This window comes from Sander vitreus, chromosome 2 (genome assembly GCF_031162955.1).
Source record: "Sander vitreus isolate 19-12246 chromosome 2, sanVit1, whole genome shotgun sequence".
NCBI classification, from domain to species: Eukaryota; Metazoa; Chordata; class Actinopteri; order Perciformes; family Percidae; genus Sander; species Sander vitreus.
Window position 1 is genome coordinate 18,630,484 of NC_135856.1, and position 27,053 is coordinate 18,657,536.

General features: G+C 40.5%; 3 protein-coding genes across 5 annotated transcripts; 1 reads left to right on the forward strand and 2 right to left on the reverse strand.

Moving 5' to 3' along the window:
• Positions 1-2,484: 2,484 nt before the first annotated feature.
• gtf2e2 (general transcription factor IIE, polypeptide 2, beta) lies at positions 2,485-22,281 on the forward strand. 3 transcript variants are annotated; one of them, XM_078259550.1, is made up of 8 exons: positions 2,485-2,734; positions 3,869-4,029; positions 13,574-13,656; positions 14,284-14,391; positions 20,571-20,768; positions 20,873-20,966; positions 21,312-21,427; positions 21,586-22,281. In XM_078259550.1, the coding sequence occupies exons 2-8, from the start codon at positions 3,870-3,872 to the stop codon at positions 21,703-21,705; spliced, it is 879 nt and encodes a 292-aa protein (XP_078115676.1). In that variant the 5' UTR covers positions 2,485-2,734; position 3,869; the 3' UTR covers positions 21,706-22,281. The 3 variants fall into 3 exon arrangements, with proteins under 3 accessions (XP_078115676.1, XP_078115665.1, XP_078115684.1); XM_078259539.1 differs by having other exon boundaries at positions 2,486-2,734; positions 3,865-4,029; XM_078259558.1 differs by having other exon boundaries at positions 2,486-2,734; positions 3,865-4,029; positions 20,571-20,753.
• Positions 8,294-8,794, reverse strand: smim18 (small integral membrane protein 18). Its single transcript, XM_078269123.1, has one exon. The coding sequence runs from the start codon at positions 8,690-8,692 to the stop codon at positions 8,369-8,371; it is 324 nt and encodes a 107-aa protein (XP_078125249.1). The 5' UTR covers positions 8,693-8,794; the 3' UTR covers positions 8,294-8,368.
• A 1,774-nt stretch (positions 22,282-24,055) lies between the features above and the next one.
• Positions 24,056-27,053, reverse strand: LOC144523746 (dynactin subunit 6-like). Its single transcript, XM_078259570.1, has 7 exons — positions 26,946-27,053; positions 26,692-26,756; positions 25,997-26,102; positions 25,754-25,839; positions 25,587-25,634; positions 25,304-25,446; positions 24,056-24,391 (listed from the first exon to the last, which is right to left on the reverse strand). The coding sequence occupies exons 1-7, from the start codon at positions 26,972-26,974 to the stop codon at positions 24,299-24,301; spliced, it is 570 nt and encodes a 189-aa protein (XP_078115696.1). The 5' UTR covers positions 26,975-27,053; the 3' UTR covers positions 24,056-24,298.

A 27,053-nucleotide genomic window follows, 5' to 3' on the forward strand; every position in this document is an offset into this window, starting at 1 on the left:
ATTTTACCCATTTCTAAGTCACACAGCATACCTCATGGGCAGGGTTGTGTGTTCATAGACCGGCAGACTGCTTAACAACTGGTTAGATGTCCAAGTCATATTATTTCCACAATGATTGTATTAAATATATATTTGTAAAATGGTCTTTCAGATTTCTTCAAAGGCCCTGAAAATCATTTTCTCAATGCGTATTTTCAAGCAATGAGGTCCTTCATGAGCACACTATTTTCTGCTATTTTCTACAAAAGTTGTGGTTTCACAGTTCTCTGTTTTTCTCAGTGGTTTAAAACAGATTGAAGAAGAAGAGTGATGTCACATACTGCCCTGTACCAATCAGGATTTGATCATTTTAATTATTGAATAAATTCCATCAGAATCTGAATAGGTTGAATCTGGTGGGTTGTTTGGTCACTGTCAAATCAATACTGATCATACCAAAAACACCAACACAGGTAAAGCAGATTAGCTGAGTTTTTGATTGTTTAACTTAATAAAATGTTTAAGAGAAATACTTAAAGATTTGAAGCCATGTTTTCAAGGGCTTTAATGTGACAGTCCACCGATTCCAAAATACTATGGATCAAAGGTTCGATGCACCTCACCTCACAAATCAATTGAATTCACAAAGAAAACCTTCTTACAGTATGTTCAAGCCAATCACACCAGAAAATAAAGCTGTACAATGCTTCTTAATGTTATCTAAGGAGCTTTCACATTAAAACAAGTTACTGCATAATGCTTGGAAACATGAAGCAGCATCTTTTATGTTAAATCCCAAATAATCTATGGGCGAAAGCTTATGCATGTGCAGGACTTGAGAACTGATTTTGGAAAAATGCCCTCTATTCTCCTCATACAGTTTCAGCTAAACGCTATGGTCCAGCTCTACTGTATCTTATATTCCTCACTCTGCTGCTCCTGGGTACTTAGCTTTCCATTTGCTTTGGTGACCTGGTTATACTGCAGCCTTATCTCACGCTCTCTCACTTGATTACCCTGTGGTGGGGTTGCCTTTCATCTTCAGTCAGCAAAGTCCAGCTTCATTTGGATGAACTGATGTACGCAGTTTCATAACAACTGTCTCTGTAGTGCGGACATTATGGCCTTTTTAAACTTTGACCAGCTTCAGCCTCCCATATGGCACATTTTTGAATGCAGTGAGTATAGTGACAAGCAAGGTTGAATCATATTTATTGATCAATGTGCAGAATAGATTATAGCCTCAGCCATGGCCAAAGTTGCACTATAGGCACATAATAATAATCAATTCCTTTAGGGAGTTGAATTTTTATTTGAAAGGCTGCCAGAGGACACCAATGGGTTTAGGAGTGCTGTAAAGGCCTCACATCTAAACTCGTGTAGGGTTTGCCTCCATGCATTAATCTCCAGAACACTGCAAAGCCAAAGCATTCCTTCAATGGACGCCAGGGCTTTCATCAGTGCAATCTCTAACTTTCCACATAATCAAACTGCAAATGTCACATTTGTACTTTATTTGAACAAACACAGATCTTTTCTTGCACTGTTTGACTCCAGATGTTCTCTAATGTTTTGCACTGTGGTCCTGAAGAAACATAATTTCTTTTAATCGTATATACTGAAACAACAAGTAAACTTGGACTTGTTTGTGAAGTTGTTTCACCGATTTGTTGTGGTAGCCTAGGGAACATTACTAGTCTCGCTTTGCCAGACAGAACATTACTGACCAGGCAGCATTACTGTAAAGCAGTGCATTGGTGGTAGTCATCTGAGCTTGACTAAGACTTGTTCCTGATAGTATGTCTGTAACATGCTTTCATCTCTCATCTCCCTGCACTGAAAAAAAGCCATTCATGTTAAGCTTGGAGATACAGTAGCCCAGTACAGTGTCTGTTTACTGTCAATAACATAGCCCTTAGAATACACAATTTACTGTATAACTGTTCAGAATGGAAGAGAGCGTGAGGAACATGGTGTGTGTGTGTGTGTGTGTGTGTGTGTGTGTGTGTGTGTGTGTGTGTGTGTGTGTGTGTGTGTGTGTGTGTGTGTGTGTGTGTGTGTGTGTGTGTGTGTGTGTGTGTGTGTGTGTGTGTGTGTGTGTGTGTGTGTGTGTGGCACAAACGAACCACTAAGTGGCGCCATTGAGCCACTTCTTCCCTGGCGATAACCAGCATTTGTCAGTTTTTGTGGATACTTCTAAATTCACGGATAAGAGGTGTGATAGTCAATTACATTATGAACACATCAAATGAGCTCCTTCAAAATCTGCCCCCTCTTTAATAGGCTGTCTTCTTTCTTAGGTGTTTCTTACCATTACCATTCATTCACATTCAATTTGATTGGAACAGTATATCTCATAATATATTTTCACTTTTCTTTATCTAATAATGTGTTTTCAATAATTGCTTTTGTTTTGTCGTTCTATACAGTGTAATATAAAACGCATACCTTTTGTTGTATTTTCCTTTCTGTTGAATTGTGATTATACGTGATGACGTCGTCCAAGGATTCGCTATCGATGTCCGAAGAATCGAACCAGCAACGGGAGTAAAGCATGAGAAAAATAGAGATGTTCTGTGTATGAAGTTAGTTAGTTAATGTTAACTTAGAGTATCGTAGAAGGAAGAAGTTAAAGCGGTGAATTGCTGAAGGAAGCATTTCTTTCTGTTAGATATCCCCCGAAATTAGCTACATAGCTAGCTAGTCCTCCTGGACTAACCCGTCACATTCTGTGAGAGCAGGAACAAAGTGTCAGGTATGCTCATCAAGTAGCTACAAATCAGCAAGCTAACGCTAACTAACAAACCAAATGTCAGACTGTGTCGTAACCTTTGCTTACCAATGTTGTTATCCAAATATACAAACTAAGTAGCGTTAGTCAGGAGCGTTTGGTAACTTAGATAACGTTATGTGGCTATTTTGTGGGTTCACATTATCACAATAAAGCAACAACGTCAGGCTAACTTAGCTAGAACAATGTCGACTCACTAACGTTAGTTACTTGGAGCGAGCTAATGGTAATTTTAGCTAACTTAACGTTAGCTGTCAACCTAACGTTACATTCTGACGCCAGTTTAACTTGGTGCAAGAGCGTAGCTAGATCATTCGCGTCCATGCAATATTTACATGTCCCAGTTTAGCTGCTGTTTGCTGGGATCCGTTAACGTTACAACTGTGGTAACTTTACAAAGGTAGAGATCAGACAGAAACTAAAACGCCCAAAAGGCTTTATACTGGTTCCAGTCAAAGCTGCATTTCCAAACGGGAAAAGGAGCCCCTGACCCTTTACGGCCACTAAAAGGCCTAGGGTCATTTAATGTCAGTGGGTCCTGTCTTGTAGAGGAGTCCTTTGTCAAAATCCAGACCTTCTATTATTTTAGTTTATATTGTGCTCAGGTGCTGCATATTCTTAAATAAATGTGTCTCATTAAATTACCAACTGACACACTAAAACCAAAGGACCAGGTATTGTGACATCAGCATAAGAGTACTGGTTGCTCTCTGACTCGGTGTAGAAATAATGAAGCTTGCATGTGTAGTCTGCTGCATCCACTGTACGTGATGGGAAGTAGGCAACGGAGAACATGTACAATGTACAGGGGGTGGAGGTGACAGTGTCAATGGGGGTCTCAGCAGTACATTTCTTTCCCCAGAGCCCCCAAACTGGTTAATCAGGCCATGGTTACAGTGTGATACCATTTTCCGTACCAATATGAAAACAGTTACATTATTGTTGATTGCCTCAGTCATTTCATGATAAAAAATATCTGGTTTATATGAAATGTCTGCCTTAACGACGAGGCTCTGTTTGGAGAGATGGATTACTTGCTTTATTTTGTCTTATTAAAATCATTGCTGTTTTTGATATATTTTATGCCATGCCAGCCAGGATGGATCCAGCTCTACTGAGGGAGAGGGAACTGTTCAAGAAAAGAGCTCTATCCAATCCAGCTGTAGAGAAGAGACAGGCTGCCTCTGACTCTGGCTCACACAAGAAGAAGAAGCCTAAAGTAGACAAAGAGAGCTCATCTGGTTCCAAACACAATGCTGGTAAGTGAAGAAAATGATTTCTAATATGTTTGACTGTTACAGTGAATGGCCTTTTCCTAGTGTTGTAAGTACGTTGTGTAGGGATAGTAGTAGTCTATATCCTTAACGTTCCATTTCCGGGAGTCCTCCAGTGCCGCAGGAAATTCCGCCTGATGCATGTCTTTTCGCCGATGTCCGTTACCTTCCGCTTTCTTTGTGTTAGAATTTTAAACTCTGGGGGATTTATGAGGACTATGGTTAACTGCTCCTCAGATCTCTGCAGGTTAAATCCAGACAGCTAGCTAGACTATCTGTCCAATCTGAGTTTTCCATTGCACGACTAAAAACAACTTTTGAACGTACACCAAAACAACTTCCTTCCTGAGACTATTTTGCAGCGGCTCCGTGCGGAGCTTAGCGCCGCCCCTGACGATTGTGATTGGTTTAAAGAAATGCCAATAAACCAGAGCACGTTTTTCTCCCATCCCAGAATGCTGTATGGACTCGCCAGACCCTCCTCCACAGCGCTGTGGAGGAAGGTCTGGCAAAGCGAGACTAGGATAGAAGCAACAGTGCTGCTGACATACACTATTGTAACATACTGTATGATTCTAGTGCCCATCAATGTGCTTGTAAGTATCAGTAGAGAGGCACCAATCAACATTTTTAGATGATACAGATTGTCTTCTTTTGACTTGTGTTATGTCCTATTCAAAATCGGAGTAGCTTCTCCAAAATAACGTATGCATGACCACAACAGCTGAAGGCCAAGGCTTTCCATGAGAGTGCAATGCCTGTGAGATCGTCTGGCTTCCCAAGTTGGAAGTTTGGCCAGAAAAACTACTTGTGTTTATAGTAGTACGTTCTAGTCAGTTGTGGTATCTATATAAGGTTCCCTCATCAGTCCTAACTTCCCTTGGGATCACTACTTGTGGTTATCCCATTCAGAGCTCATATCGTCTGAGCTAGCTTTGTCTTCTCATGCTCCAGTTCTGCTTTTAATTCATACAAAACAAATTTCTCATCAGTAGCCTCAGGTACATCTTCATCTCCAGGGCTACTGTCATCTAAACCCTCCGATATCAAGGAAAACACTGCTCTGCACTATACCTGACACCCAGGTGCTGCACCATGGTGTTACTGAGACAGTAAGCTAACTTATACATCATTGTGTCTGTTAACCGTGAGACAGCAGTGCCATCATGAGGCCAAACAGGTTAAACACAACATCACTTGCATCCAGTATACTGTATGTAACACTCTCACATACAGTACCTCAGACATTTTGACACCAGACCATTGTTAAAAACAAAAGGTTTGAGGAATACCAGGGAGTTATGAGTGTAAAGGAATTAAATGAACAGATTACATAGGCTGTAATATAGTCCCAGGTCACTAAAGACCAGAGGTACGCATTTAAGAGTTATTTAGAGCGAAATGTGCAGTGAGATCCCTGTTGTGTTCAACAAACACCCACATATAGGCTCCATACAAGTAAATACAGACATAGAAACTGTGCTTGTCTGATAAATGTCCACTCTGATATGAGCAGGGTTTTCTCTACCATTATAAGGCTTAGGTGCGCAGCACCCAAGCCGTTCTGGGCACCACCTAAGTTTTGTCTTTAAGCTTTTTGAGTTTTATTTATTCATTATCTATTTATTTTCATTTTCTAGTTTATTTTCCAACATTTTACACACCAATATGGTTATAATAATGCTCCAAAATGATGAGAAACTGCATATTATTAAATTGAAAAACGTAACATTTTCTTGGGGGAGGACCCCTAAACCCCTCCGCCAAGTATGTGCACCTAAAGGCTGATTTATACTTCTGCGTTAAATCTACGCCGTTGCTACGCACGTAGGTACGTGAAGACACAAACCTACGCCGGACCCTACGCCGTAGCCTGACGTGCACCACTTGAAAAATGTAACTACACGACGCAGCGACGCGGCTTGGTACCGTTGCATTTCCCCCGACTCACTTCCTGGTTCTCCTTTAATCATAAACAACATGAAATCAAGGAGAGGGTTAACTTTTCCTGCTAAAGATTTCCCACCGTGGTCAGAAAGCACAGGGGAGACACTTTGTTTCTCTCACTATGACTCTAGAGTCGGTACTCGCTCCGAAGCTAATCGCCGTCACTGTCTCTCTCTACCTCGCTCTCCCACACACACATGCCGGCTCGACGCACACACCAGCGCACAAGTATAAACATCAGGCCACTTACGTAGGCTACGGCGAAAGCTCTACGTGCAGCCTCCGCAGAACCATAAAACAGCCATAAGACTTCCACAAACCTAGGGAAAACACGGATGAGTGTGTAACTGTGACATTAAGTCCCTCTTGGGCTTAATGTCACTTGATCTATGCCTACTGGAGAAGCACTTCCAACTAGCACAGCAAGGTAGGCACAGCCCAATGTCGGCCCAAATGATCATAGTCAGTAAGTACTCTACTTTGAGAATCTGAAGGCTCTTTGGAAATTTAAAGTGAAAGTTTGCAAAATATTAGCAACAATAAAAAGTGATACTGTGTGTCTGTTTTCTTAGCAGAAAAAAGGCTGGTACATATTTCAGTGACAATTTATTAGGCATTTTGTGTTAAGGCCCATGAAATCATACATTGTGCTCAAGATGACGTTATAAAATTACATCACTGTGCAGCAAACCAAATGCTAAACATGTTGACAACCCTGGCATACAAATTACTAAAGAACAGAGAAAAACAGGCTTTATTCAAAGCAGCAATGTTATCCAACTAAGCTTGATCATCTGGTAGTTGTTGTTCAGGTTTGTTGTTTTTCAGGTCCTGTTGGGAAACTTAGGCTAAGTCTTTAGATCAGAGGCCTGTACTACGAAGCGAGATTTGGCGTTAACGAGGTAACTTCAGGTTCAACCCAGGGTTTTCTGTACCACGACAGTGGATCACTTGTTACCGGGTTCAATCGCCGTGGTAACTTATGCTGAACACCTAACCTGGTTGGGAGCAGGTTAAGTTGGAGATCAGAGATCAACCAGTGTAAAAGCACCGCCTACTGATCAATCAATACTCGATTGATAACGGCGTCACCGTTCTTAGAAGATCAGGTGGAGCTCGGTGCTCGGAGAGAGAAAGAGAGAGGGAGGGAGGGGGAGAGAGAGGGATGCGCTCATAAAAGTTAAAACATTTAGAGACCGACAACCCCGTTAACATTCCCTGATGGGTATTTTTCTGAAATATGTAGATTTTAATGGGAGGGAATTACATATAGGCTATCGGCATCTTGAGCCATGTGTTGTCAATGCGCACATCGGTTTGAATTATGTTTTTATATATTTTTATTTGCTCTCACGATCGCTTCCACTGCCAGGGTTGCAACTGAAATAATAGGCTAAAGCAATGACAGTTTATGGAAATCACAAGTGTAATTATGGTCAGATCTAGTGCCTGACTGATGGGGAAGTGATATTAATAAGCGTTGTGATTTACGCATTTAGCGTTGGCTATTTTTTTGCCAGCTTTCCTCCCTGTTTTAGGAAGCAGCGACTGTATTGCGTTTTGCCTGTAAAACCGTGTCTGTGTTCTTCATATTTATGTAGAATTATAGTTTGCTCTTCTTATGTAAAATATGCGGCTCTGGTAGATGTTTGTGATTGGTCATGTTGTGCAAACACCGCCTCCTTTTATGTGAACGTGCACGTCGCTGGATTGGGAAACCCTGGGTTGATTGAACTAGTTGTTAACCACCGTCGTGATACAGCTTATGCAGGACTGTTATGTTAGGGTTAGTGAAGCCGGGTAACTGAAATAAATCCAGGGCATGATGATCTTGATTCGTAGTACAGGCCTCTGGACATCATTTTCTGTCTGTATACAACATTTTACCACATCTTATAGAAGGGCATTTGCATTTACAGCCTCACGGGTACGTGCAGTATTCACACTTTTAAACCAACTGATATAGGGATTTTCTAGTGTTTTTATGTTAACATGGTCACATATTAGCACTATTTCTAGCACTATTATTAGTAGACTATTTGGGTGCTCTATCTTTCTTCTGGTAGTGTTTCTGGTGTAAAATATGGCTTCCAGGGTTCACCCTGTGTGTTAAGTGGTAGTAAATGTAGATGTGTGAAGATCCCCTCCTAACTGAAATGAAAAGCTAATTAGACTCACTCCTCTTCCTTTTTTTACATTGCTCTGTCACCTTATCTTGTCTCTTCCCTCCACATCGTCTTAACTGTGAGCAGTTTAACCACTATTGGGTACTTTTAGAAGTTCTTTTCTCAGGGCATCGGGGTCTACGCTGGGGTATTGCCCAGTTCAGAACTGAAACCCAAATTCCTACGCTTCCTTATCTTCATCCTTGCTGCCCTTATACCACCTCAGTGCAGGATTCCGGCTCTTTGCAAATGCTGGACATGAGCTTTCCGCAGCTTCCCGGCCCCTCCTCCTGTAGCTGGTGATGTGTCTTCCCTTTGGCACAGCACCCACAGTCCAGTAGCTCATAGAGCACGGCCAAGGCAGCCAGAGACACCACAGTGAGGATGAAGAGCAGAAGGATGATGAAGCAGGCCACATTCCATCCATCATGGAAAGGGTAGACCTCCTGGACCTGCAAGGAGACACGGGAGAGAGGGACCGCCTCGGGGTGCCATGGGAGATTACTTGGGTGTATAATGGCAGTGATGTTGGCCATGATTTCTGGTTTGAAGCAACACAAACAGGGAGAAAGACAGATTGTTAATGCCTGTGACAGTGTTTGGTTCTGGGTGTCGCTGTGAGGTGGTGACAGCAGTAGGGAGACCAAATTAGAGAATGTTGGTTGTTTCCATGGTGAGAGAATGATTAAAAAATGAAAGAAGTAGAATGTCTCAAAAAAAATGTGCCTGAATTTCATTTTTTACTTTTACACTGCTAATGTACTATTTGACCACGGCACAGTCTCACTAGAGAAAGACTTGTTAGTTACATGAGAAGACAATGTGTTATTAAAGCAAAAGGATGCATTGCAAATGAGCATAAGCCCTACTGAGGCCATCTGCTCAGAACAAAATCAGATGTAAAAGCCTGGTAGAAAAGAATGGCTGCACAGGGAAACGTGGCATCTACTCTTGGTTTGCAAATCTTCGGCCATAGTATGTGACAAAAGTGTCACATGAGGTTAAGGAACTGCAATCTAGCAATGAAGTTAAATGATGTTCTGCATTATGCACATTGTCAGGCCATTTGTCCCTCTTCAGCTATCCTTTCACATTTTCAGCCAATGCCTACCATTTTAAAAATCATCAGGAAACTGCTTGCCAGTATCTTAGTCCACACACACATTCACACGTGTGCACATACATGCTCTAAATACACATATGGACACACACAACCACAGCCATTTTATATCACATACTGAGACCAAGAAAGATGACCCAGATTACTTGAGTTAACCACAGAAAAGAGTTGGGGAAGAGGGGCGTAAGTGCTTCTCTTTTCATGCGATTAACTGTGTAAGGTTAAAAACAATTGTGTATTTATTCTACGATCTTATACTGCAACTGGGCTTACTCTGTGTAAAAACGCACCCTTTCATGTATGAGGGATATATTTGTGGCGTCTTAGAGTATGACCTGTATAAGTGAGCGTATATTTTAGTGCACTTACAGGGAGAGATGTATGCTCCTTGTATGACTGGAACTCGGTTGTTCCGTGTTACTTGACACTGTAATGTGATAGAACATGTTGTTGTCGTGGCTTCAGTTGTCTCAAGAGATTTCCAACTCAGGAAATTACCTAAGTGCGAAAATACTTAAATACTACGGTGTGATTTTAAATTAAGCTAGGTAAGGCAGGAAAATAATGACTATCAAGGGGTCACACAGTTAACTACATTTACTGTGAGTTGGTAATTGGTTTATTGGAACAGACTGAAGCCCATCTGTTTATAGAATGCGTTTTGTGGTATTTTCTTCTCAGTTAATGCAACTCAACTCCCTCTTTAGCATCCTCTTATTGCAGACCCAGCTCATATCAACTTCACGTCAACTCATTGCCATGACAACAACCTCTTTTTTTACTAATTTGTCTCGCCTGGTATTTCCCCCCCCCCCGCAGTCACATACTTAATGACAAATTGGCTCCCAACAGCATCTGTTATCTCACCCAAAATGAGCCCCACCCCAGCCAGGCTCTTAAAGGTGTTGTAGGATCATATATTGCTCTCTGGCTACACAGCGGCTGCCTCTCACTAAACAAATGCATGCACACCAAACGCATGCACACCGAACACACACACACACACACACACACACACAAACACGTATGCACTCCTAATTCCCCTGGCTGGCTCCACACAGCTGTCAGTCCCTCATTGATTCGTCTTGAGATCTACAGTTTGCACAGAGTCGTGCATCTTCACAAACAAAGGCAGGATGCATATGAATACACATACAGACATAGAAACACACAGAGTTTCTGATGTTTGGTATTCTAGCGGGAAGAGTGCAGACATGCGAATGTTTGTTTATTTAATACATTGCGTGCTTGCTCAGTCTTGGCCTTAATATTACAAATGCCACCGAAAGCTTTTAGCTCAGTAATAGTTTTAATATGAATTACATTTTCCATACGTAGTTGTTAGATATGGTGCTTTGCAATTTTAGATTCCTCTAATGCAGAAGGAATTGGCTTCATAAATAGACATGCTGCATTTAAAAATGCATGATTTTACCCTGTGAATGCTGGTTTACACTCCAAAAAACCCTTATAGTCATAGCCACACAGTGAGACCCAGAAGAGCCTACAGCCTGTAGCATAAATGTATACAGTGGATTGTTATGATCTGTTGATGTCAGACATGCACACATTATTCTGACGATGCCATTCTGACAAATATGCAGACTCACCTGTGTGTCTGGCTCAGTCTTTTAGAGGACGCAAGTCAACAGATGCACTCTCCTGTCTGTGGTGCTCCACCTATCGCTCTGTCTTCCACTCACTCCCTCCTCCGCGTTCACTCCTCGACCTGTTTTCCTCCTCAGCTTGCTCACGCACTTTCAGACGTCGCTTGTGCACTCGTTTGCTCCCTCCGCCACTCCTTGCAGCTCTTCATGTCTCAGCTGAAATGCACGGGCTTCTCTCCATCATTGGCTCTCTTCTTTTCGTCCTGCCTCTGCACCATTCGTTCATCGGCCTGTCACAACTTCTGCGCCCTGCCCACAGTGCAGCTCACAGCAGCAGAAGCCCCCGCCCACACCATGAATCATTGATGAATCGGTGTCTGTTTTCAGCTTTGATTGGCGAGTGCTGAGTCCAGACCCCAGACAGTCTTGGGGGGGGGGGCAGCATTGTTGGACTCCAACAGAGAATAGGACCAGCTGGCCAGACTTCAAATAATTCTCATCAGATCACTCTCATATACTACTCCTGCAGCATTTTTAGGATATTTTTGTTACATTAAAGAATAAGGCTGGTGCTATTTTACACTTTTCTTATTGTCAACAATCCCATGAAAAGACCAAAACTAACAAGAACTTGATCCAAGTAACGTTTTGACTATGTAGTCAAAGCCTGATATATGTTATTCATCTGTGCCATAGAGCTCCATTGTTTTGGTTGGTTGTTATTAAAAACATCAATGAGCCACACTGTTGTCCTGGGTGACATTTTCCTTTGTCACCATGAACACACAAATATGGCCACTGAAGCTTATTTTGAGTTAATCTCACATACACTGTCCTGCTGCCATACATACTCATTAGCACATCAAATGTGTGTTAATTCGCTGCTGAAAATAGTCCCCAACCTTTTAATAAAATGAAAGTGTATATATATATATATATTTGTGAAACGTTTCAACAAATAATTTCTTCAGTAGGAACAAATACAAATGTATTGTTGGTTTTTGGTCTTTTTATGGGATTTGTTGACAGTAAGAAAGATGTAGAATAATTCATTCAATTAAAATTGTCTACTCATTAAATAAAGATTAGTAACCTCCATAGAAAATAATGTAATTTGTTGTTTTTTTTCCTTATGATGGGTTTGATACCAACCGGTGTACAAATCATGTCTATTGATTTTAAACAGTTTAATCAACAAAAAGCTTTTCACAAAAATCTTCTGTCTCTTCATATAGTCCACTGGTGTCAGCCTTTAGTATAAAGTTTTATTGATTTAACAAAAGCATTTGACTTAGTTGATCATTACTTGCTCTTGGATAAATTGTTCTCTACTGGTCTGTCACGCAACGCACTACTCTGGTTCAATTCTTATCTCCATAACAGAAAACAATGTGTAATGATACAACGATGCAAATCCGATATATTAATTCAGCAACAAAGCGTCCCTCAAGGTTCAACTCTTGATCCATTCTCTTTTCTATTTTGGTTAATGACCTTCCATCAATCTACTCTGAATGTTGTGTTCAGCTTTATGCAGATGATACAGTATTATACACTTCCAAAACTAATTTATTACAAATCGAATCAGCTCTGCAGTCTGACTTTGATAGCCTACAACATTGGCTCATAAGAAATAAATTATTACTTAACAAAACCAAATCTCACATTATGATTTTTGGAACTCCACAGACCATCAAATCCAAATTAAAAGGTCACACATGTGTAATTACATGTTCTGATGGTAGTTCACTGCAAAAAGCTGAACACACCAAATACCTCTTGGTATAGACTTTGGCTAGACTGAGCTCTCATTTAAGTATCATATTGATTATATTTTAAAAATAATCAATTTTGGTATTGGTGTTCTCTACCGATCCAGAAAATGTTTTTCTCTTACTGTTCGAAACTTGTGCAAGAATTATCTTACCAATTATGGACTATGCTGATGTTGTATATCAGGTTGCACCCAGCACTAATCTGCTCCCTCTCAATGTTGCTTACAATAGAATCTGTAGATTTGTTCTTGGATGTCCTTTTACTACTCATCATTGTATTATGTATGAAAAACTTGCTCTTCCATCACCCTCAATAAGAAGACATCAGCATTGGTTGCTGTTTATTTACAAATGTATACCTTGCAATTACCCTAGCTATCTTAAACAGCTTATGGTACCCTTTTCCTCTATCTACTACTTGAGACACTCTACACAACTTTTTTTTTTCTGTTCCTGCTGTACGTTTCTCAACAGCTAAGAAAGCCTTTAGGTTTAAAGCCCCCTCAGATTGGAATAATCTACCTGTAAATATTCGGTCCATTCTATCTCTCCCATCCTTTAAAAATGCCCTGTTTTCCTATTACAGTACCAACTGTACCTGTCCTTAATCCACTACAACACCATAACACCTCTTCTAATATTATGAGTAGTATTCAGTTTCATTCTTGCTTGATCAAAAACTTGATTATGACTGACTGTTTTATTTATTTATTTATTTATTTATTTCTAAATAATTTTTTGCTTGTCTGTTTTGTTAACTGTTGTGTCCAATTATGATTGTACTGTAGATTCAATTATTGTTAAGGACCCCCTCGAAAACGAGATGGTGCATCTCAAGGGGTTACTCCTAATAAAGAAATTTTCAACAACAAATGTGACATTTAAATATAATAAAGTTTTTTCTCTTTTCTACAGAGTCTAGTAATGGCAACTTTAACATCAAGACGAGCTCTGGGTACAAGTTTGGCTGCCTAGCCAAGATAGTCAATTACATGAAGGTAAGCTTCCGGAGACATTTAGTCTTTAAAAAAAAAAAAAAAAAAAGGAATGTTCTCTAGCTATTTATTTCTGATTGTATAAATATTTAAAGTTTTTGCCCCTGCAGATGAACACTGTTTTTGACTAAGGTCTGTTTCAGTCTTATGGACATTGTTCTCCAAGTTGATTTTAAGCTCTAAAAACCGCTTCCACTTAATTGATAGATTTTAAGCTTGTTGTCTGTTGTCAGCCCATTGAGTCAGTCGTGTAACATTTGGTCCCCAGTCTTTCTTTTGATATGTTAACAGCTTGTTTGTCATGCTGTGACCCTGCAAAGAGGCAGCTAGGCCCTGTCACACTAGCTGACTCATCCCTCGCTGCAGAACTCGCACTCAAGTTGACAGATTTCCTTTAAATGTTTGCATCTTTCGTGCCATCTGTTGAGCACACAGTTGAAAACCATGTAAAATACTCTGACAGTTGGATGTAAGGCGTAAAATAAGTGTAGACATTTGGCTGAAATCCCTTTTTAAAGGGGTGAGCTAAGAAGTGCATCCTTTTTAAAATACGCAATTTTTTACTTTCTTGGCTGTGCATGTGTGTTTTCTTTATGTAAATCTGTGTCCTTTTCTGTCCTTAAATCTCAGACAAGGCATCAGAATGGTGATACACACTGCCTGACCCTAGAGGAGATCCTGGATGAGACCAAACTTCTTGACATTAGCATGAAACAGAAGCAATGGCTCATGACTGAGGTTTGTTCTGTTTGTCTCACGGACCTGTTTTACAGCTGAAATCCCCACAACACTGTTTTTCCTTCTCAAAGTCATCTGTACGCTGATGTGAGCCACAGTCGGAACATCCTGTATGTTGCAAAAGAAGGTAGCCACTGAGTCGAAGCTGAGTAATAATGCCGATAACACACATCATACAACATTCAATAATGTGTTAAAGATACGGTTGACAGAAATTGGAGCTTCTGCAGCTGAAAGTCGGCTTGAAGTGTGCATGTTTTGGAAGGTGAACACAATACGTTAAAGGCAGGGTTGATAATGTTGAAAAGCTAGCAAGATTTGAAATTAGCATCTCCTCGGGGCTCCGTCTAACCCGTTATGTTTTCGGGTTGTCTGTCTGTTCGTCCCATTCTCGTGAACGCAATTCTTAGGACCCTCTGGAGGGAATGTCTTCAGATTTGGCACAAACGTCTACTTGGACTCAAGGATGAACTGATCACATTTCTGGTGGTCAAAGGTCGCTGTGACCTCACAAACAGGTTTTTGATCAATTTCAACACTTATTATGGCAACAGTAGTATTTCACACAAATGTCTAATGACATTTTACATCCAAAAGGTTAAAGGTCAACTTCACTGTGACATCAAAAAGGTTCTGCAAAAAACACTTCTGGCCATTATTCAACACTACCTCTTGCTCTCTTACAGTGCGGACACTTTGCTGCTTGCTCCTGCCTCTGCTTGCATATTTCTGCTGATAATCTTGTTTTTCCTCTGTGAGAAACTATGAGCAGCGGCTCTTGGATACTTATAAATCACTGGACTATACATTTTTTGTAGACATAGTAGGCTATTGCCATATTTCAAAAATTTTTCTGTGTGAGCGTGGCCTACCAATAGCTCAAGCCTATCCTACAGTGACTGGAAACGTGGTACTTAGTTAAAGCTAATTAGCAGCAAGATGCCTCCTTTCTCCGTGGATAACTACTACAAACTCCCTCAGAAGATTGCAGTTCTAGAAACCAAAATTCACCGGTTAGAAGTAAACGTGGGAGTGAACGGACCATGTAGGAATGACACCACTTTACCATGGATCCAAAACAATGGACAAAAGCATGCTAACCCATGGCTAATTAGAACCAACAAGACTACAAAGAAACAAGAGGGCTGTGGAACGGGTAATAAATCAACAAGTGGTAGTCCTCCCTGGAACTCTTTTGGTGCAATGCCTAAGAGTATATCATCTTCCGGGTAATGGGAGGACGACTAACGGGCAGGGCACAGCGCCCTGAGATTTGTGATATGAATTGCTGGCCTGCATTATCATCCAGGCAGAGTGCCTCTTCAACCCCTGTACTCAGTAGGACACAGCCCTGGACAGCTGCAAAAGGGAAAATTAGCAACAAAATGCCTCCCCAACAACCAAGTGTGCAACTGGAAAACAGATTTGCTGCACTGCCGCAGGACCCTGGACCTTCATCTGATTACCTGGATTACGTCTCATCGTCACACAGCAGGGTAAGGACTGAAAGCAATTCAAAAAGTAAAAAGCTACAGGGAAAGCTAATGACTGGGCCTCAAACTCTGATTGTGGGTGACTCTGCTGTAAAAGATGTAAAAAGCAGTAAAAACACCAAAATACTCCCGGAAATCCCGGATATCGTGACAGCACACCCAACTGTGAAGAACATTATACTGCATAAAGGGTCACATGATGTTGTAAAGCAACAGTCTGAACGGCAGAAATGTGACTTTATGGATCTGCTGAACACAGTCAGCTCTCTAAACATGGAGGTGTTTATCAGTGGCCCTCTACTGCCAGTCAGAAGAGGAGCTGAGAGATTCAGCAGACTGTTGGCACTGAACAAATGGCTTCCAACTGCATGTACCGTCCATTCTCTGAAGTTCATTGAAAATTTTAACATTTTCTGGGACCACAGACATCTTTTTAAAGCAGATGGACTTTTCCTTAACAAGCCAGGAGTAAAGCTGTTCACCTCCAACCTACTTTACTTTCTGCGCCACACATCTGCTCTCTCAGTCAAGGACATGAGACAAGAGGAATCTAAACAAGAGGAAGGAATAAGAAAGCATGGCAGTGATCTACCACAGCCCCCACCTGTGCAGAGATTTGACCATGGGAGATACGAGAAATCTCAACCCCCCTCTTCACCCGTCCAACACTCTCCACCCACCCTTTCCCCTCCTTCCCCCATCCCCATGTTGGAGTTCAGTGGCAGGATGAGGCAGCTGGTGGATGCTGGAACCAAGTTTGCCCCCTTTTCCTTCTCCCATCACTTACCCCTGGCCAAAAGTGGAACCCCAGGCGTCTCTGCCAGAATGGCAGCAAATTCCCTCTCCCCAGACTGTTAAGGATGCTTGTGTACGAAATGCAACAAGCTTTACCTGATATATGCCGGGTCCAGGCTGCATGCCTAGTGGCACTCATGATTCTTTCCAGGACAAGCCCGGGCCCTGTGTATTAAATTCTTCCTCAATGTATGTTGTGATAGGTAATAGAAAAAGAATGGTAAATCCGCCAAGTAAGAAGAAGCACTTAACTGCAAACTTAACAAATTTAGCATCCATTCCTCGTCAGCCGCAGCCTGTCCTAAAAAATGAAACCGCTCATTCTTTTAACACACTAGCCTTACCAAACGTCAGGTCTTTGTCAGGAAAATAATTTATAATTTTATTATTAAGCACAATCTTGATTTTATGTTTTTAACTGAAACCTGGTTAGACTATAATAATGGTGCTGCTGTTCTCATTGAGTCAGCTCCCCCTAACTTCAGTTTTATGAGTGAGAATAGAGTGAATACGAAAGGAGGTGGAGTCGCCATTTTGTTTAATGACTCATTCCAATGCACGCAAATATCTTATGGAAATTTTACTTCTTTTGAATATGTGGCTCTTCAGATAAGGTCCTCCCCTCGAGCTATATTTCTAAATATCTACAGGCCACCTAAATACTGTGCAACATTCTTTGATGACTTCACTGAACTGCTGTCTATAATCTGTATTAACTTTGAATGCGTCAGCATGTGACGGAGCCCACGCACAATAAGGGACACACGCTGGACTTGATTATCTCCAAGGGTCTGGACATTTCCAAGGTTGTGGTGACTGATGTTGCTCTCTCTGATCATTCCTGTGTTTTCTTTAATGGCACTATCTCTGTGCATAAAAGTGTTCAAACAAAGGTAATCCGAAAACGGTATATCACTGAAACATTCATTCAGCTTTACTCATCCACACCTGCCCTCTCTAGGGTCTCAGTCACTGAGCTTGTAGATCATTTCAATTGTAAAATTACAAATGTTATTGATACCATTGCTCCCACTAAGGTCAAAGCTGTCTCTGGTAAGAAAAGATCTCCATGGAGAAATGTCATACTGGTGAGAACAGAAAAAAGAGAACGTCGAAAAGCTGAACGCAGGTGGCGAAAAACTAATCTCCAGGTCCATTATGAAATCTATAAAGAGAGACTTCGCATTTATAATTTGGAACTAAGGAATGCAAGGCGGTCCTTCTTCTCTGACATTATTGACAAAAACAATAATAATTCACGTGTTTTGTTTGCTACTGTCGATAGGTTAACAAACCCTCCAGTACCAGTAGCATCTGAACTTTTATCCACCAAGGCCTGCGATGAATTTGCCTCCTCCTTCAAAGACAAAATTCAGAAAATTAGACAGTCAGTGCCTCTATATCAAGTACAGGATATGTTGTCACAGTGTCCAGGCAAAACAAATTCCATTATGACAAAATTTCATATGATCAATGATAAAAACCTGGAGGACATTACACAACATCTGAAAACCTCCTCCTGTTGTCCTGATATTATAACAATGGGCGTTTTCAAAAATGTTTTGAATTATTTGGCTTCAGATCTTCTAAAGATTGTAAACACGTCTCTTCTCTCAGGTATCTTCCCACAGTTCCTGAAAACTGCAGTAATCAAGCCACTCCTAAAAAAAGAACAATCTAGACACGTCACTAATGAGAAACTATAGGCCAATATCAAACCTTCCATTTTTAAGTAAAATCATAGAAAAAGCGATTTTTCTCAACTCAACCTTTTCCTGTCACTGAACAACAGTTTTGATGCCTTCCAGTCGGGTTTTCAACCACACCACAGCACTGAGATGGCTCTTGTTAAAGTCTTTTTAATGACATCCACTTAAACACAGAGAGTGGCAAAATTTCAGTCCTAGTATTACTTGATCTCAGTGCTGCATTTGACATGGTCGACCATGACATATTACTAAACCGATTGGAAAACTGGGTTGGCCTTTCTGGCTCAGTACTAAACTGGTTTGAATCCTACTTAAAGAATAGGGACTACTTTGTGTCTATAGGTAATTATGCATCTGAGCATACAAATATGATGTGCGGAGTTCCCCAAGGCTCCATTCTGGGGCCTCTTCTGTTTAATATCTACATGCTTCCACTGGCTCAGATTATGGAAAACAACAAAATAAGTTACCATAGTTATGCGGACGACACACAAATTTACATAATCTTGTCACCAGGGGACTATAGTCCAATACAAAAACTGACCAAGTGCATAGAACAAATTAACGACTGGATGTGCCAGAACTTTCTTAAATTAAATGAAGAAAAAACTGAGGTGGTTGTTTTTGGAGCAAAAGAGGAAATATTAAAAGTCAGCGCTCAGCTTCAAACGACAATGTTAAAAACAACAGACAAAGCCAGAAATCTTGGTGTAGTCATGGATTCAGATCTGAATTTCAACAGCCACATTAATGCAATTACAAAGTCAGCCTATTACCACCTTAAGAATATATCAAGGGTTAAAGGACTTATGTCTCAGCAGGATTTGGAAAAACTTTGCTCTTGTCTTAGTAGACTTGACTACTGTAACGGTGTCTTTACAGGTCTCCGAAACCCGGTTCCACTATGGATCCGATTCCTACGCAAACGGTAGTATTCAGACCGCTTGCGGTGTGAAGCGCGTGTCCGCGCTATTCCCCCAACGTGCACTCTACAATCACAGCTGATAGACGGCTTTTTGTACACGCTCCGAAACGGACGTAAAAATATCACACTTTCTCTGTAGTCTACCGTTAGCAAGCTATCGTAAATTTAGTCTACTTTTACATATTTTCCCTCTGGGCTCACCAAAACGGACGTAAAAGCATATTAACTTATATTTCTTTTTCAAGAATCAGTTTAGGAATCGGCTAGGAATCGGAATCGTTTTAAAAGTACCGGTTTGGCATCGGAATCGTAAAAATCCAAACGGTACCCAACCCTATCTGGGACAGGTCTGCTTTATGTCCCCAGAGTCAGAACTAAACAGGGGGAAGCAGCGTTCAGTTTTTATGCTCCACAGATCTGGAACAAACTCCCAGAAAACTGCAGGTCCGCCGCAACTCTCAGTTCTTTCAAATCAAGGCTGAAGACCTTTCTTTTTGATGTTGCCTTTCTTTAAATAATTGTTAATTTATAAGTCGTCTGGGAGGCCAGGTTTGGAACCTGTGTTGCAACAGAAAACATAAGTCCTCTGGGAGGCCCGAGTTGGACTCGGTTAACTTGTTTTATATTGCACTGTAAATTTTATTCTCGTCTTTTATCCGTTTTAATTTTTTTTAATCGTTTTTAACTGCTCTTTAATGTTTTAATTTTTAATTTTTTTTATCGTTTAACTGTTCTTTAATGTTTTATGTAAAGCACTTTGTATTGCCCTTTTGCTGAAATATGCTATACAAATAAAGCTGCCTTGCCTATAACTCAGGAACAGAAGGGGAGACATTTGGTGGGATTCTGATTTGGTGACACTAATCTTGAAACTGTGGTGATCGTATAGATCTTCTGTGCTGCCAGGTTGAAGATGTGTGGGGAAGCATCCAGGTTTTGCCAAAAAATACACCTAATACCTTTTTATTATTATTTAATTCCTTTAAAGTCATTAATACATATATTATATGAGGTTGGACAGACATGGATGTGAACTGCAACTTGACTGATTGGTGGAGGCATAAAGAGATAAAAGGTTAAAAAGGAGTAATGAAGTATCAAGGTTTGCAAATTATTATATCAATTCACATATTTTGACATGACAAAACTGTTAATATACTATACTAATATACTAATTATAATATCTCCCAGCAGGTCTACTTCTTAACTAAAGACTTAAAACCTGACATTTACTCCTTCCCTTTCTGACAATCTCAGGCCTTGGTCAACAACCCCAAAATTGACGTTCGGGATGGGACGTACGGCTTCAAGCCCAAGTACAACCTGAAGGACAAGAAGGCCTTACTGAGGCTGCTGGACAAACATGACCAGCTGGGCCTGGGAGGAGTGCTGCTGGATGACGTGGAGGAGGGGCTGCCCAACTCAGCCAAGGCCATCAAGGTAACAAACAACACAGTACATGTCATTTATGCTAAAGCACATGTATGTCTAAAGCACATGTATGTCTGAAGCACATGTATGTCTGAAGAGAAGAAACATTAGCTCTGAGTTGTTCGCAGGCTTTGGGGGATCAGATCATCTTTGTGACAAGACCAGATAAGAAAAAGATCCTATTCTACAATGACAAGCACTGCCAGTTTGTGGTAGACGAAGGTGAGCATAAATCAGCTTTGTCAGCCAACTGTAATCTCTTTTTTCTCTCTCTCTCTCTCTCTCTCTCTCTCTCTCGCTTTTAACCAAAGCGACTTACAATTGCTATATATGTCAGAGGTCGCACGCCTCTGGAGCAACTATGGGTTAAGTGTCTTGCTCAGGGACACATTGGTTGATGTATCACAGTGGGAATCGAACCCAGGTCTCCCACACCAAAGGCATGTGTCATATCCACTGCACCTGGCGCACCCCTGGTCATGTGTTTGGTCAAAATCATGAAATAATTGGCTGTACAGCTGTTTGATCGGTGTGTTTGTGGCTCAAAAAGTTGTCGTTCAATCGTAGAATTCCAGAAATTGTGGAGGAGTGTTCCCGTTGATTCCATAGATGAAGAGAAGATTGATGAGTACCTGAAGAAACAGGGCATCTCCTCCATGCAAGAAACAGGACCAAAGAAAGTGGTCAGTGTCCCCTGGGCTCCCATCTGCTTGATGTTCATCCTAACTTCCCAAATTTAAATATACTTTCCCTGATTTATTTCACTAGAAATAAAGATTTTAACACTGAATGTTGACAGTCATCTTAATCAGTGCCGATTGCGTTTCTGTGCTCCCCGCAGTTACCCGTTCAAAAGAGGAAGAAGCAAGGTGGTCAGAGGAAAAGACACTTCAAGACCCACAACAATCATTTGGCAGGTGTACTGGAGGACTATTCAGACGGCGTTCCTGTTAAAAAGTGAGATCCGTTCCCTCGCTGCTTCATGCCCTCAGAGGAGTGATGAAGAATCTGTAAATCCGACGTGGCTCGGGATGGAGACACTGGCCACGCTGCAATGCAAAGACTTTCAATTTTCAAAACTAGCTTCTTTTTCTGCACTCTTTTGTGATTATTGGTCTTGTATTACATCGAGTGAATAGCAACTGTGTTGTGGAATCCTTTTTAGTTTGTTTATTGATCAATGATAACCGGAGGACACTGGAGGAAAAAGGGGGTGCTGCAACCTTACTGTTAAAATGTGAATGAGGTTGAAGTGTGTAAATAACTTTTTTCTTAATCTTTTTTAGTATATTGTAAAGAGGTGTGTGTGGAAGCTTTTATTTTAAAGGGCAGCAGTCCTCATCTGATGGCAACGTTCCATCCTTCTAATAGGGATAGCAGAAGACATGGAGGTCTCATCCATCATGAAAACACCTCGGACATCACTTCACCTGGAATTTAGAAGTGTTGAAATTCTTTCACTTTGCAGCATCATGCATAGCAGTTTAAAATACTCAAACTTTTTGAACTTATTTTAATAAACTACACTGTTACAGGATACTGCAGCATAGCTTGATTTACATGTGCTGCAAAATGAGTATTTTAACGCGTCGTTTTTCTCAGTAAAGATATTTCTGATGGGGCTATCGGCATGACATTTTCACCAGATGTCAGTAACAACTCAAGTAATCCACACATACAAAGAGATCAAAACATAAGTCCAGAAGTTGTAAATTGTTGTGTAATAAAGTGAAATGACAGGGAAAAAGTATTGAACACACTTGCAGAAATGTATTTAATACTTAGTAGAAAAGCCTTTCTTGGTAATGACAGCTTCAAGATGCCTCCTGTATGAAGAAACTAGTCACACATTGCTCAGCTGTTATTTTTGCCCAGTCTTCCACACAAACTGTCTTCAAATCTTGAAGGTTCCGGGGGGCATCTTCTTTCCAGAGGTTTTCAATTGGATTCAAGTCTGGTGAACTGGGCCATTCTAACAGCTTGATTTTCTTTCTCTGAAATCAATTGAGAGTTTCCTTGGCTGTGTGTTTGTGATCATTGTCTTGCTGAAATGTCCACCCTCGTTTCATCTTCAGCATCCTGGTGGATGGCAGCAGAGTCTTATCAAGAATGTCATGGTATATTTCTCCATTCATCCTTCCTTCAATTATATTAAGTCTGCCAGTGCCAGATGCTGAAAAACAGCCCCACACCATGATGCTCCCACCTCCAAACTTCACTGTTGCTATGGTGTTTTTAGGGTGATATGCAGTGCCATTTCTCCTCCAAACATGGTGTATGCTATGACAGCCAAAGAGTTAAATTTTGGTCTCATCTGACCAGATTATATTCTCCCAGTATGTCATTGGCTTGTCCAGATGTTGTGCAGCAAACTTTAAGCGAGCTTCCACATGCCTTTTCTTGAGCAGTGGTGTGTTGCGTGGTGTGCGTGTATAGAGGCCATGGCGGTTGAGTGCATTACTAATTGTTTTCTTTGAAACAACTGTACCTGCTTCTTCCAGGTATTTCTGAAGATCTCCACGAGTGGTCCTTGGTTCTTCGACAACTCTTCTAAGTATTCTGTGGACTCTGTCAGAAATCTTGCGAGGAGCACCTGGTTGTGGCCGGTTAATGGTGAAATGATGTTCTTTCCACTTCCAGATAATGGCCCCAACAGTGCTCACTGGAACTTTCAGAAGTTTAGATATTCGTCTGTAACCAATGCCATCCGTATGTTTTTCTACAATAAGCTTTCGAAGGTCTTTGGACGGTGCTTTGCTTTTACCCACCATGAAATGCTTCTTGAGTGACACCTTGTTAATGAGAAATCTTTTTATAGGCCATCAGTTAGGACTAATCCAGCTGATATTTACACTAACGGGGCAGGATTGCTTCCTAAATACTGACTGATTTCAGCTGTTTTTTTGGCTTCCCATGCCTTTTCTTCATATGTTCAATATTTATTCCCATTATCATTCCACTTTATTACACATAACTTTTGTCATGGACATGTTTTGATTTCTTTGTATGTGTGGATTAATTGCTTTGTTACTGACATTTGGTGAAATTTTCATTCCAATAGCCCCATCGGAAATATATTTACTGGGAACAATGTTGACGCGTTCAATACTTATTTTCCCCGCTGTATGTACATAAAATGTCTCATTTAGTGTTGGTATTTCCCCCCCCCCTCCCCCATTTTCAAAATCTATATATATATGCACTGAAAACATTCTGCTAATCCCTGTGTTCTTACTGCACTATATACAACCCAGTGATGAAAGTTACTGGTAACCACTGTGACCATAAATTAGTATATGAAGCACACCATCAGCATTTTAGAAGTTATTTAATTTATTATAGAAAAGGGATCATCAGCACAGCAAGATAAAGACGTCTTTATCAGCTGTTGCGGTTAGAGTAGAAAATATTTATCAGTAAGTGAGAAAAAGTACTGCTGAAGCTAGTTACATATTCTATAATTCTATACATTCATGCTTCCTTCCAGAAATATCTATTTAAATATGAGTTTTGCTAGCTGTTTACAATTCAACTTTAAAGTATGAAGTTACAGTTTAGCTAGCATTGTGGCCAGCTTTAACAGTTTTTTTCAAATGGTGGTAGTTTGGCAAAATCTTCATCAGAAAGTCGAGCTGAAGAGTTTGGGGCTGTAAAGATAGCAACACAAACATATTAATAAGCTGAGGACATGAAAAATCCTGCCCTACTACTTAAAACCACGGTGGATGAAATCCCATGATTTCTAGTGTTTTTCTGAACAAGTTGAGTAAACATGGAAAAAATATGCAATGGAAATTAGAAACTGCAATTCTGTGACATAATAAGGTACAGTTTGTCAAATGTAAGGCGCCCAGAGTCCCACTGTTCTTCATTGCATGCAGATGCAGCAATGTGCAAAATCTCATAGGAACCTGCATCGGAATATGTTATTGAACACTCACTGATTAAGTTAGCAGAAGGCCATAAAAACATAGGGCCTTGAATGTTTGAGCTTCAATTTATGCTTGTATGTATTACATAAAGTGTGCTCTTGCACACAGCATGGTTGAAAAGTTTGAAAACTTTTAATATTTAGTACATGTACTGTAGGAACTTTCGGACATGAAAGAAATGCTTCAAAGACAGGCTAGATCTGTGATAACATAAACATGACCAAACCGTGTAACCATTCAGAGCAGGGTTTTACCATTTTGTAGTATGTCACAAACAAGTTTAAGGCAGGCATATTGAGATCATCTGCTGTTGTGTCTCTTTGGCAGTAGTATTGGTCTACTGCTCAACTCCTTAGGCTTTAAGTAACCATTTGCCTAAAAAGAACATTACATACAGTCTAAAATGTATCAAATTAGCAGGACAGGTCTGCTATTTAAATCTGCCAGCACAAAGTAAATATCCACATACAGTATTATGTTCATCAGAAGGATAATGAGTACGTTTTTGAAACTTGTAAGAAATGAACTACCCAGAATTATTAAATGCTTACCAATGAGTTAAATAAAAACACACATCTTAGATTTAAATGGTCCATCTAAAAGCACAAAATGTAATGGAACGCTGACCTGCGGTCTCTCCGTCTGAACCCGCCTCATACATCCAGAGCCGTAGATGACCGTGTTCTCAGGTATGACTTCACAGGTGTTGACCTGACAGAAGGCTCCAATAATACAGCCACTGGTGAGGATCACATTCCTACCGACGTCAGCTAGACAACAAAATAGAGGATATTCGATATGGTGAGTGACTTTATTAATCTGAATGTTCCATCCTACTCTGCAGATGTGGATTGCTCGCACATGAACACACACACACACTGATAGACGACCAAAGTCGCAAACATCCCACCTTTGGATTCAATGACGTTGTTGTCCCCGATTTTCAGGGCTTGTGATACTGTTGGGTGCCAGCTAAGGCAAAAATTTGATTTTTGACAGTTATGATTCATGTAATGGTTACATTATGAAAACATTTGACTTATTGAATAAGACTGGTCAGGCAAGTCAAAAGGATACCACAGCCAACTTCAAATACATTGTTCATGCCAATGGTCATTGTCTTTGGTTCCACTTCAGACTCTGGTGTGATGTTTTCAGGGTAACTGTAGGGCAGAACAAACACGCTTGTAATTATCATGATGGAGTCATGGATCATTTCAAAACAGAGACAGCCCACATGCAAAGATGACCAATCGTGTATGTGTAACACTGATATAGGCCTGCATGTTCTACTTTGAGGTACACTGAATCTTAAATCACCCATTAATGATCAGAGCTTGCTCCTCGATCAAATTGCCTTCTCCAATCACGATGGGTCCTGCCTCTGCAATGATACGAGCTTTAGGGTGGACTACTGTCCTGGAGCCTGAGGAAACAGATTATTTTAAAAAGTGAGTTAGGTTAAATTAACCTAAACTTGTAGAATTAGTTTCAAGTCTAATCCGATTTGCAAAGCAACGCCTTAATTGCATGATTTCTCTGATTTACAATACGTAGGTCAACATGGAGTCAAAAAATAAAATTATTTTATTTCCCTTGATTCAAAGAAATTATTTGCTTGATTCTAACCAGTGCAATAGCAAACATAGTGCTATCGGTTTCTAATTTTAGTGGCTTCATAGTTAGGTGTAGTCAGCCACACTGTAGGCTGTAGCATCTTTCCTGCAATTGTGAAAATATTCAAAATGGGTTTCGACTGATCCGCACAATGTGTACTGGTATGTCTTACTCCAGCTGGCCTCTCTCATCATAAACATATAGTTCTGACAGTCAACAATGAGCTGGACACTGAGGTGGTGGTGTCCTGGATGTCAGAGAGATACTTTCAGGTACTCTCTCACACAGCAAATATTCTTAAGGTAACGTTATTTGAGGTAACGTTAATGAAATGCAAGTTTTGTCAAGTCAGCAGTGACTCACGGTACTTGGAAGTAAGCAAAAGCGAGATAGCTTACCTATAGTGACATCTCCTCTTATTTCACTTTCAACACAAACTACGGCTCCAGCGGCTATTTTGACACTAAAAAACATGAGAGAAAAAAGGTTGACAATGTTAAGCTAACGTTGCTAGCTAGCCAATTCGCTAACGGTAGCCGTCTAAACTAATGTTACATGGTTACTTCATGGTGGCTATTTAGTCATCATTTTGTTTGTTACAAACTTTTAGCTTAGCGGTTAAACATCAATATTGGACTAACATTAATATTACCTTTTCTGATTATTTTGTTTATCTGCCATTGTGATAGATGAACTCCAGTAGGAGGTGCCGTTGATTCACTCGATTATCGATTTAGAGTCCTCGTTGTCACAGCGTATG

What these genes read in the sequence shown, in the direction of transcription:
- gtf2e2 (XM_078259550.1), top strand. Translation starts at nt 3,870, where the DNA reads ATGGATCCAGCTCTACTGAGGGAGAGGGAACTGTTCAAGAAAAGAGCT. An exon ending in AGATAGTCAATTACATGAAG is followed by an intron (nt 13,657 to 14,283) that starts GTAAGCTTCCGG and finishes CTTAAATCTCAG; the next exon opens with ACAAGGCATCAGAATGGTGA. An exon ending in AAACAGGACCAAAGAAAGTG is followed by an intron (nt 21,428 to 21,585) that starts GTCAGTGTCCCC and finishes TGCTCCCCGCAG; the next exon opens with TTACCCGTTCAAAAGAGGAA.
- smim18 (XM_078269123.1), bottom strand. Translation starts at nt 8,692, where the DNA reads ATGGCCAACATCACTGCCATTATACACCCAAGTAATCTCCCATGGCAC.
- LOC144523746 (XM_078259570.1), bottom strand. Translation starts at nt 26,974, where the DNA reads ATGGCAGATAAACAAAATAATCAGAAAAG. An exon ending in AAGAGGAGATGTCACTATAG is followed by an intron (nt 26,103 to 26,691) that starts GTAAGCTATCTC and finishes CTGTTTCCTCAG; the next exon opens with GCTCCAGGACAGTAGTCCAC. An exon ending in CAACGTCATTGAATCCAAAG is followed by an intron (nt 25,447 to 25,586) that starts GTGGGATGTTTG and finishes TTTGTTGTCTAG; the next exon opens with CTGACGTCGGTAGGAATGTG.